Raw genomic sequence first — 12,065 nt, 5'->3', positions numbered from 1 at the left:
TGTATTTAAAATCTTTGATTCTGTGTTTTGGTGAAGCAAGCTCTTACTTATACCCTTAAGTTCTGTGAGAGTTTATTTTGCTAAAAAGTTAGATTATTTCCATTAGGTAAATGGAAACATGATCTCCAGTGTTTCAAGTCATAAATAATTCTCTCTACTCATCCATAACATATCTAATATAAATCTAAAGTACTTTGCTCAGTGAGGCAAGTGTGCTTTGTTAAATTTTCACTCCACTTCTCTCCAAAGCGAAATGGCTAATTGCCCATCTGCCATTCCTCTTGTAGCTATCTGGTTTTCTTTGCAGACATTACCTCTGGGGCTGTGTTTACTTGTTTGTACCTGTCATGTGGGCCTGCTTGTCCACCCAGCATGCCACTTGGTTACATCTTATCAGTTTCTTAAAGATCAAAGACCCATGGTGATCTTTATCAGCCGATATACCTCCCCTCCTTCTTCACTCCACCTCCATCAAAGTACCAAAACTGTGTATACCATGCCTTTAAGCACTTTAGCCTTTCCTCTTCTTATCAACAGAAAAGGGGTTTCATTCTTCACAGTCCAATAAGGCCTTGGAACAAGAGAAAGAGACCAGACTGACCTGTGTCTTCACAGTTACATAGAAGAGCCCATTAGGGTTAACAGGGGGGTTAATTCAACATTGTAAATCTGAGCACGTTATCTAATCTCTCAGTCACTCTGTGAAGTGATTCATGCAATTTATTGTTTATTATGCTATACATTTTTTATCTATATCCTTAGCTGGTTTTCATCCAATCTTGTATAATTTTTCCTACCATTAAAAATTCAGCTGAATAGAGCCCCCCCGTTAGGTCCTTAAGTGTATTTCAAAGTCAACCTAACTGAACATCTATGCATTTATGGATGTGCAGACAGCACAGACAGTCTAGGGGTAAGTTACCAAAGTCACGACCTTGCTCTGACCTGGGTTAAGGAAGTGGTCATGGAGCTCTGGACAAAGCTGTGGAGGAGAGAGACTGAGAGGCCAGGCGGTCGTGCCTGAACAATAGCTGCCGCACATTCAGCCTGGGAGTTACACAAAGACCAGAGCTGCCCCCTTCACCCTAGTCACACCTCACCATAGAGCTGGCATTTCACACTCGTCTGTGAACAGCCATTCAATCAAACTACTGTTTAACTTGTTTTTGGGGTCTAGCTTTTTAAATCCTGCCTCATACTGCTGTGAAAAATGGTTTCTTATAATGGATTTACAAGCCTATATTATGTGCTGTTGTTTTAATTATGACGAAAGTAGCCTTTGATTCAAATTTAAGTATCCAGATGTAGTCAAGAAAAGAACATTAACCATTAATTAAAGACATTTTAGATGATGTTTAATGTGAAGGCGTGTGATGAGTGTAGTTAATAGGTACACTAATAAGTTCAGTAAGAATACGGTAAAAATAGCTAAATATTATTTCAATTAAAAATAACAGTTTTCAATTTGAATATATTATATAATGTAATTTATCCCTGCTAAACTTTTTCCTTTTTTTTAAATTTATAATCTCCATGTCACATGTTCCTTCAGAAATAATTATAACATGCTGATTTGCTGCTCGAAAAACAGTTGTGCTGCTTAATATTAATTTTTTTTATAATATTTAATATTAGATTTTTGAGTTTTTCTAATAGAACATTCAAAATAACACCATTTATTTTTAATCTAAATCTTTTTTAACATTAGAAAAACCTTTTTACATTATCTTAATGACCTTAAACTTTTGAATGGTAGTGTATGGTCAGAAAGAGAGAAAAAAGTACTAGATTACAGAGTATTATGGTACCTGATGGTCTTGGAAGTACCATCAAGTACCATGGAATTTGAGCACCAATGTATATTACAATGTACCACAGTATTACCATGTGATACAAAAAATGTATAATAATAAAATGGTTATTTTATTATTTATCTACCGGACACTGGATGCATAAGTCCCATTAGGACCACAGAGAGGCCCATATAACCAGACCCTGGCACAGGTCGCAGCCGTGAGCAGAAGATGCTCATGGTTTCATGGGGCCGACTGCTCTGTAGGGAGTCGGAGGCCCTAAAAGATTCTTTGTCTGAATCGAGTGCCCTACAGCAAGACCTAAGAGGAGGACTCTACAAGCCCCCCCTCCTTGTTACTCAATGGAGTACTCCACCCCATTACCTGTCCCGGCTCTGGATCAAGGTGTGGGGGCTGCATATCAAACAGTCTCGGGCCTTTGATGTTCAGAGAAACACAAACATTGATCTGACCGAGTCGTAACAGCTTATTTGTCCCCTTTAGTCATTCATAGCCTCCTTGTTGAATGTCTAAGCCTTCAAAGGTCTGGCTTACAGTAGCCATGCTGGCTTTGAGAGGCCTGTGACCCACTATCGAGGGTCTGGAAGGAGGCCATCTGGCTTCCTGCTAGATTTGATATTGATTTATTGGTTGAACATGTGAAGATAGGAGGACCAGCTGCTAGGAGCACAGGTCTATCTAGCACTTTGCAAGCCTCTATAACTAAATGGATTTAATGAAATCTTCTCAGTGCTCATAGTAATGAGGAAATGTTAACACTGACCTAAATTGCCTATAACAAGAATTCCCAAACTTTTTTTTGTCAGCCAAACTCCTTTGCATTCCACCTCAAATTTAAAAATAATATTTATTTATTTATTTAAATTTAACACATTTGCATGTTCACAGTTCTCTTTTGTCGGATAATAGTCACATGACTTGTAGTTATACAAGTAATTATATATAATAGTTATTTTATTTAAATATATTATTTCAGTTATTTTATTAAAACGTATTATATATATAATACAAAATCTAAATAAAAGCCTACTAGAAAAGATAATACGTTTTAATAACATAACTGAAATAATTAATTTAACACACATATACACACACACACACACACACATACATACACACATTTGATAGTAAATGGTAAATGTATTTAGCATGTCAGCAGATGAATAAAACATTACGTTTCATATTTATGTTTATTATAGTATGTTTATTATATGTATTATTTTAATACAGTATTGCAGTGTTTATAGTATATATTATACTTCATCACTACAAAACATGACAAAATATGTTACAAAAAATATTATATAAAAAAATTCCCTTTCTGTGCAATGGAATAGTCAACTATCTGCACTATTACCAGGTGAAGGGTGTCAGATCAGCCTTTTCTTCCAGATTATCTCCACATCCCCCTATCTTTCCCCCTTCCCACCTGGCAGTGGGTTGTGTTCTTGATAATGAGCTGAGAACTTTATTGCTCTCATCTCTGGCCTGGCAGAAGTCTGTCTGCAAGAGGAGGCATGTCTCCAGTAGCACTGACTGTCAAAGAGCGCCCTCTTTTGACACTTTACATTCACAACAGCTTATATCATTCAGGCAGAGGGTTGTGAAGGACCTCCAAATAGTAGTTTACATTGGCTTTACATATTCTATCGCAAAGAACTTTTAATCATCATTTGTGGGCAGAAACTTTTATAAAGAGGACGAGAAAGAGAGGCTAGTTCAGAAAGTACTGCACGCGTCAGTCTCTCTTCCTCCAGCACTCCATTTCAAAGCCAGGGATCAAGGGCAGACTTGTGCATGGCATACAGTGAATAACAAAAGCTGCCCCCTCTGCTCACAGCCCCCTAAAGTAGAGAGAAGAGCAAGACAAAGGAGCTCTGGAAATTCCCGGGTTAATAAGTCCAGGACACAGAGTCAATGAGGGAGTCAGGAAGGGCACTGTGTGAATTTTTGGAAGAGGAGGAGGAAATCAGTGCCCTATCCACTTTAGTAGATGCAGATCACAGAGGATGCCTAACAGTAAATAAACAAAGGTGAGAACATGATTGAGAGACACATTAAAGGGGCCCGAGAAGATATTTTCTCTCGATAGCACACAATGTGTCCGTCTTGTCAAGTGACTCGTCCACTAATTGATAAGATGCAGCATATGCGCACACTTCACACTTGATCTTTCATAAGTATAACTCCATTATCTTGTAATTGGAGCCACATACATATGACTGAAAGATCAAAGGAGTCCTTCTTGTCACATACAAAGGAAGTGCTGGGATTTTACTGCTTCTGAGGGCTGAAAATTCACTCATTATCACTGTGGTCAGATTACAATGACAGGCAACATTACTGTAAATATTGAATGTGTAAATATAGTAACTCCCAGAGGAGGCTGTTTACTGTTTCACAGTCTATGCTGCATTATGACTTAAACCTGGGTTTACTTGAGTGGTATGACTATCAGATGTTGAATAATCCCTCAATATGCAATGATAAAATGTTTCCTGCACTGCTCTAAGCTTTACCAGCCCCCCAGTGCAATGCTGTGGCTCTTTTGAACAGACTGTCATTTCCTTCTCGAGGCACTGTTATTCCAGTAGCCTTTGTGAAAAAGCCAAGTGGCCTGGCTACAGACAGGAGGTAGGATCTTCACAGGCAGCTGAGGTTGTCGACTCAGCAGGGGAGGGAGGCGCACATCGCAGGGGGATACAGGCTGAAAACAAACACTAGCCCTAACAGGAAAGGAACTACAAGACCCTGCTGGGAAATTAGGGGGACTCATGTGCTCATTTTCATACATAGGGCAACATGCCACAATGTGATATCCTTTATTGCGTTTGTTGTTCATGATGGGTTTGAAGATTTGACTGGCATTGAGTAGTCGTTTACGCATCTCACAGTTTGGTGGATCAGAAAATACTGTAGTGAAAGTGAAAGTGACATGACATTCAGCCAAGTATGGTGACCCATACTCAGAATTTGTGCTCTGCATTTAACCCATCCGAAATGCACACACACAGAGCAGTGAACACACACACACACACACACACACACACACTGTGAGCACACACCCGGAGCAGTGGGCAGCCATTTATGCTGCGGCGCCCGGGGAGCAGTTGGGGGTTCGATGCCTTGCTCAAGGGCACCTAAGTCGTGGTATTGAAGGTGGAGAGAGCACTGTACAACAGAACACCCACAAAACCAGTTTCAGCTCTGAAGATAAAACCTGACCCTCTTTTATTACTTATTTTACTAAATACTTGCTCTAAGTTATAAAATGAAGCCATAAGCTTGATGAACAGGATGAGTTCCCCACTGAACTGATACTGATGAATTTGTCAGATTCCACATTAAATGCAACCACCATTAAATAATAAAACAATGCTTATTTTATATACTATGAATTGCTCTGCTAATAATTATGAGGTTATGAATACACTGAAATAATTACAACATATTATTAACCTAAACAAACTGAATATAAAGATGATCCACATATATTTCCCTTGTAAATATTATATCACTTCGTCATAGCAAAGGTTAACAGCATATTTCATTTGAAATACATGTAATACTGGTTTTGAGTAAAGACTGCCATCTCCTGGCTGTCTGACCAGCAGACTGGATCATCAGAAGACACTGCTTGACAATTAATTTGGTCTATTTGTTGATTATATAGAAAGTATCTATCTGTCAAAATCTTAAGAAAACCAATGTATACAATTAAGAAAAGCAATACTTGAATGCAAGGAAAACTACTACTACAGTCCTCAGTGTCGCATGATTCTTTAGAAATTCTAATATGCTGTTGAAAACGGAATAATATGTGAAAATTGTAATCATGTAATGAGTACATGAAGTTCAATATAAGAGCATTTATTTGAAACAGCAATATTTTGAAATTTTATAAATGTCTAATGTCACTTTTGAATTAAATCCACTTTAGTATTATTTTCTTAAAAAAAAAAAAAAAAACATTCTTTGTGACCCTAAAGTTTTGAACTTGGGTGTATGTATGTATGTTAATATATAGTTGTTTCTGGCAAATATTCTATGTGAAGAACTGTGTGAGTTAATTTTCCCCAATTCAAAATACATGTTATAAGGATAATGTGACTTGTAATGGGGGGACTTGGGGGACTGCATGTACAGTTCTCTCTCCACCCTCAATACCACGACTTAGGTGCCCTTGAGCAAGGCATCGAACCCCCAACTGCTCCCCGGGCGCCGCAGCATAAATGGCTGCCCACTGCTCCGGGTGTGTGCTCACAGTGTGTGTGTGTGTGTGTTCACTGCTCTGTGTGTGTGCATTTCGGATGGGTTAAATGCAGAGCACAAATTCTGAGTATGGGTCACCATACTTAGCTGAATGTCACTTCACTCACTCACTCACTTAATGTTACTGCACTCTTGTTAAACCTTTCATCTCATTATATTTTTATTAATTATTTAAGATGCATTTTTAATATTAAACTGTATATTTAATGTATATACATAGCTGATTCAATATTTGTAATACTGTATTTTATTATTTTGTTCAACTTCAATTGAACAGTTAAAGATTCAGCAAAACGATTCAACATAACTTGATTTCATGTTTTTGGGCCAAGACTGTCATCTGCAGGTCATTTACTGCTACATTTCTATTGCTCAGATTTATTTAGAATATACTGTTCATAATGTACAGTCATCTAACTATATTATACTATCATAGGCCTATTATACAGTATCTTTATCGAACAGATAATAGTTATACATTGCGTGAACAAACACAAAATATGATGTAAAAAATTATTATGCTCATAATTCTATCCTGACTAATTCGTTTTGATGTGACCTATTTCTTCTGGAAATAATAAGCCTTCATTCATCTCTCCAGCAACAAAAGAACACACTGAAGAAAAAAAAATGCTACATGTAGCTGTTTTGGTTTTGACAAAAGGGCTTTGCAAAAGCACAATGTGAAAGACTGAGTGTATAATTCTATGTATTGACATAGTGTGTCCATGATCCATTCATTCATCCTTTTTCATATGATGTATACTGGCCCCTAAAGCGAAAAAAGAAAGCACATTATATTTGTTTATGGTTCTCTGAGAAACACGAGATGGTTTATGGCATGTCTTTCCATCTATAGTTTTTTTGACAGCTATTTTAGATTGATTTGGAAGCATGCAACCAAACTTGCGTTTGCACTAACCACACTCCGCCTTCACCAAAATATCCACCAATGTGACTGTATCTGGCCACTGAATGACAAGTTGCACTACAGCTGGATGGCTGAATGATAAACAAAACCGTTAGTGTGTTCATTTTCCGACGATTCTTCTGTCTCTTTAAACGGTTGGAAAACAAAATCGCTTTTCTTATGAAGTATGGCCACAGTCAAAAAGGACGACCGACTGACAAGTTCTCAAAGTTTACTGTGCGTCGGTTTTGCCGGGGTTTTTAGCAAAACTGTAACGTCACCCCTGGAAGTCGTGAAGATTTTGAGTCAAATAGGAACGTTTCACTGTAAACGGGGCTTTCTGCACAGCTTTGTTTTTATCTGTCGGAATGAGGGACTTCGAGCTTTTTGGAAGGGTAACATGGTTTCCTGTCTACGGTTGTTCCCCTACAGTGCCATACATTTAGCAACTTACAAAAAGTAAGTATAAGAAATTTTTAACGTTCAGCAATGAATGATTGATGATTAGCATTTATGCCTGATGCATGTATTGTTGATTTGTGTAGTTCATTAGATATGATAAACTTTTCGATCCGCAGTGATGGTAAACAAAGACAACAGGAAGTTGAAGCGTTAGCTTGATAGCGTTTGAAAATAGACGAGTAAAAAGACTTACATAATGAAGTAATTATATTCTAACAAGTGAGAATTCGTTTAAATATGTTTAAGAAGTTATATTTACAATAGATCGTTTAAAGAAATTATAATTTAAATTTCCCGTTTTTCCTTCATTGGCCTCAACGTGACGTAACACATCATGCCTTCATTTCCTGGCCAATCACGTAGCTCAGAAAACCAGCACGATGGTGGTCTCATCCTGAAGCTACAATGGGCGTGGCCTTAATTAAATGCCAATATCAGCTGTAGTGTTTCTATGGTTATAAACTATGCACTTAGCAACGCCCATCAGAGCATCAGAGGGGGCTTTCAGAAGAACTTCATTGTGTAATACACGTGTATTTTCAAATGCTGAGACACCGGAAACTGTTTTAGAAAGACCCGTACATAGTGTTCCAGTATTCCAGGAAAAAGAGTGGAGGCTGTTTTGAACACACTGTTCCTATGAAAAGAATGTGTACCTCTCGAATGCAAGCTTATGTCATTGATTAATAATCAAAAAATATAGTAAAGGATATCGTTTTTTTTTACTGTTTACAGTAATACTATTAATACTGTATTAATCTATATTATAACAATGTAATAATTATCTCTACATATAATACCACAAAAAGATTTAGGCTATTTTTTCTAATCATTTAGACATTTTAGACTCAAAGTAGTAAGCCTTTATAATATAACAGTTATATTGTATAATATTAATAAAATGTAAATAAACAGTTTTCTGTGGCAAAGCTGAATTCTCAGCAGCTATTACTCTAGACTTTAGTGTCACTTGATTCTTTAGAAATCATTCTGTATGCTGATTCTATTATCCTCATGTCCTTTTTAGTCATTGAAAATAAAGAAAATAATAATAAAAAAAGTATAATGTCCTTTTTTGTTAAGCTTACGAACATTTTTAACCTACGTAGTCAAAATTTTAGTCTTTAGATAATTAGGTTTTTATTATCAGTTACATTACATTACAGTTATTCATTTAGCAGATGCTTTTAAGCGACTAACAGATGAGGACAGTGAAAGCAATCAAAAACAACAAAAAGAGCAATGATATATAAGTATATATAAAGATATATAAGCATGGGATTTTAAATAATATAATAAATAAAAAGACAACAGATAGAATAAAAAAAGAATAGAGCAAGCTAGTGTTAGAGATCTTAACACACAAGCACACACACACACACAAACAATTGCATAATAAATGAAAAGAAAATAGAATACAAAAAGATTAGAAAGGTAGTTGAATTTTTTTCTAAAGAATAGAATTAGAATAGTGAGTGTTAAAGTTAGAGGGTCAAATAAAGATGGAAGAGACGTGTTTTAAGCCGATTCTTGAAGATGGCTAAGGACTCAGCTGTTCGGATTGAGTTGGGCAGGTCATTCCACCAGGAGGGAACATTTAATTTAAAAGTCCCTAAAAGTGACTTTGTGCTTCTTTGGGATGGCACAATCAAGCAACGTTCACTTGCAGAACGCAAGCTTCTAGTTAGATGGATCTAGTTGATAGGACTCGTCCTCTAAACGTAGGTTCTGTTTTAATTATATTATGCTATATTGTAATACCACAATATTCAATTTTTTGGCAGTATTGTCCGTCTTCACGTTGATGAACTGGGTGATATCTCACAATGGCGAGCCATAGTAGCCGGTGGGCTGGCAGGCATATCTGCCGCTCTAGCAACGTATCCACTGGAGGTGCTTGAAACCAGACTTATTGCTCAGAATTGCCAAGAACCAACATACAGAGGGTTGCTGCATTCTTTCTCCACCATCTACAGAAATGAAGGACTTCAGGCTCTCTACAGGGGCTTTTCCCTCACAGTGTTAGGTATGTATTTCAACCCTGTTTACACATCAGAATAATCAAATTAAGGAGGCGGAAGTATTTTTACTCCGCTTTAAAAGTACATCCTTCAAGTGTCTACACTTTATCAAGTGTTTTTATTTAGAAAACTTTTACTTCAAAACATTCAAAAGCATAATATTGTACTTTTTACAGCACTGTTTCATATTTAATATAATTTAATACTTAATGACATTAGAAATCTAGTACTTTACTACTTTTAAGCATGAGTATGTGAAGTATTAACTGAATCAAGTATATTGCAAAGAAATAGAAAGCTCATAACCTTCTAATTAATAATATTACTTTTGGATCTCTCACAATTCTGCTTGAAAAGTTAATGGAACTTGATGTTTGGATTGCTGTGGATAGGTGCTGTTCCCTTCTCCATTGGCTGCTATGCGGTGTATGTCAATTTGGATAAGCTGTGGCAGGAGCGTCATGTTCGCTTCACATCTTTGCAGAACTTCATCAATGGCTGTCTTGCAGCAGGAGTCGCTCAGACGCTCTCCTTCCCCTTTGAATCTGTTAAAAAGAAGATGCAGGTGAAAATCTTTGAGACATAATAATGTGTTGCTATATCTTACCACAAGGGGGCAAGATAATACTAGTGTACAAGACTTAAGTGTCCCTTAATGTGTTAAAAATTCATACTTTTTTAACTTTGCTGTGGCCCCTTTGTTCAAATATGTTAAGAATGAAACGTTAAAATGTTTTAAAAAAACATAAATTAACATTTTTAATAGATTTTGGCACAGGTCACACAGGACAATGCAAGACACCATTCTGAAGGACACAATGCCCTGCAACAGCCTAGAATGTACATAGTGTCCAGCGTCTGTCTTTGCCAAAGATAAATTGTCTAAAGATAGCTGACCTCTCACACAGTACACATAATGGTGTATCTGATCTGATTCCTATATGTTTCATTTCGCTAAATTAGAAACAAAAAGTTCTACTTTTTTCCTCCTTTGCAAGCTGCTAAATATTCTGAGACTTTCAGTTTGGTTCTAAACAAAGTATCTATAGATACATTAAACAAAGCCGCAGAACACACATCAAGAAGGTTTAAGGGTAGATAAGTTTAGGTCAATGCGGTACAGTAGGGCAATCAGTTGTTACTGGAAAACAATTAATTAAATATAAACTGAACATTTGAGCTTATTCTTGTTTATAAACAACAGTGTGAGAATTCTCTTATGGAATCTTATATAAGTATGCAATTATTTCTTAATGATCAGGAATATTTCTTCAATCTTTACTCTAGGCCCAGAGTCTTCTTTTGCCCCATTGTGGAGGAGTTGATGTCCATTTTAATGGAATGATTGACTGCTTCAGACAGGTCATCAAGAACAAGGGCGTCATGGCTCTTTGGAGTGGCCTTACAGCCAACATGGTGAAGGTGACATGAAGGTGTTTTATATGCTTATGTGGTGACTGAGATAAAAATAACCCAAGCACCATGTTTTCTGTGTAAATGGTTCTACAAAGTTTAATATTTCAATAACAAACTCACAGGGTTATATTACACAGACATTTCCTGAACAACAGTCTGCTTCTTGCATTATATGAAATTAATACAACAAATTGTACCACAAGTTTCTTGTGCCGCCTCTGCATGAAATAACATGCTTACATATTTTTAATGGGTGTTTGTGGAAACACCTTATATAAATAATACATTTACACTTCCTTGTGTAACTAATGTTATGTTTTATTTTAACATTTTAGATCGTCCCATATTTCGGCCTGCTTTTCAGTTGCTTTGAGATGTGTAAGCAAGTCTGCCTTTACCTGAATGGCTACATAATTTCTCCACTAAGCTACAAGCCTATACCAGGCGTGGACCAGAGTCTGGGCCCACATGAACTCCAGGAGTTTAAGCGCTACCTGAGAAACAGAAAATCACACAAAGTTCATCCATAGGAAACCGCTGGTAACTAATCCAAGGAGTTCAGTAATAAACAGAATTCTGAGAAGTGCATTGATAATGAGTATAAATTGTTTGTACTGCTGGAAGGCACAATGTATTATTCACAAGTTTTACCTGTTTTTGTATTTAACTTCCGATATTAAGGATTCTGCACATGCACACTTGAAACAAGTTCATTTGGTACGTTCTAAAGTACTTCAAACACATCAGACTTAGAGACTTGGACTCCACCGAAAAAGTGTTTTTATGAACTGTGGAAATTTAAAACCTCTGTTTTATTAACTTCTCAGGAAATATGTTGAACATCATTTCAACAATATAGAGCAATGCCTTTGTCAAACAAAGTATAAATATTTTACTGGATTTTAGCTCTTGGGCCTTTTTAAAGGGCTTCTGTTATTTATAAACCACATGCTTTAAAAGTCATATTGTGGTGCAGTTTTTGCATATTTGATCATAAATGACAGTATGATTTTGAGTGTGCATTGTAATATAATATACATCATGCCGATCTGGACACATGGTAACCCAGTAAACACTGACTCTGATTCAGCTGTAAAAAAGGACAAGATTTGTTTACTAAAAATCTATTTGATTTTTTAATTGCAATATCAATGCATTTTTAAAATGTGG

General features: G+C 36.5%; 1 protein-coding gene across 2 annotated transcripts; it reads left to right on the top strand.

The window, feature by feature from the left end:
- The first annotated feature begins 7,037 nt into the window (after nucleotides 1-7,037).
- LOC132109531 (solute carrier family 25 member 43-like) lies at nucleotides 7,038-11,858 on the top strand. 2 transcript variants are annotated; one of them, XM_059515683.1, is made up of 5 exons: nucleotides 7,038-7,455; nucleotides 9,243-9,484; nucleotides 9,872-10,044; nucleotides 10,767-10,912; nucleotides 11,231-11,366. In XM_059515683.1, the coding sequence occupies exons 1-4, from the start codon at nucleotides 7,184-7,186 to the stop codon at nucleotides 10,908-10,910; spliced, it is 831 nt and encodes a 276-aa protein (XP_059371666.1). In that variant the 5' UTR covers nucleotides 7,038-7,183; the 3' UTR covers nucleotides 10,911-10,912; nucleotides 11,231-11,366. The 2 variants fall into 2 exon arrangements, with proteins under 2 accessions (XP_059371666.1, XP_059371665.1); XM_059515682.1 differs by having other exon boundaries at nucleotides 7,039-7,455; nucleotides 10,767-10,901; nucleotides 11,231-11,858.
- Nucleotides 11,859-12,065: the final 207 nt, after the last annotated feature.

Source organism: Carassius carassius, chromosome 29 (genome assembly GCF_963082965.1).
Source record: "Carassius carassius chromosome 29, fCarCar2.1, whole genome shotgun sequence".
Lineage (NCBI taxonomy): Eukaryota > Metazoa > Chordata > Actinopteri > Cypriniformes > Cyprinidae > Carassius > Carassius carassius.
This window is presented reverse-complemented; position numbering and strand designations above follow the sequence as displayed.

What these genes read in the sequence shown, in the direction of transcription:
- LOC132109531 (XM_059515682.1), top strand. Translation starts at nt 7,184, where the DNA reads ATGGCCACAGTCAAAAAGGACGACCGACTGACAAGTTCTCAAAGTTTA. An exon ending in CTTTTCCCTCACAGTGTTAG is followed by an intron (nt 9,485 to 9,871) that starts GTATGTATTTCA and finishes TGCTGTGGATAG; the next exon opens with GTGCTGTTCCCTTCTCCATT. An exon ending in TTACAGCCAACATGGTGAAG is followed by an intron (nt 10,902 to 11,230) that starts GTGACATGAAGG and finishes TTAACATTTTAG; the next exon opens with ATCGTCCCATATTTCGGCCT.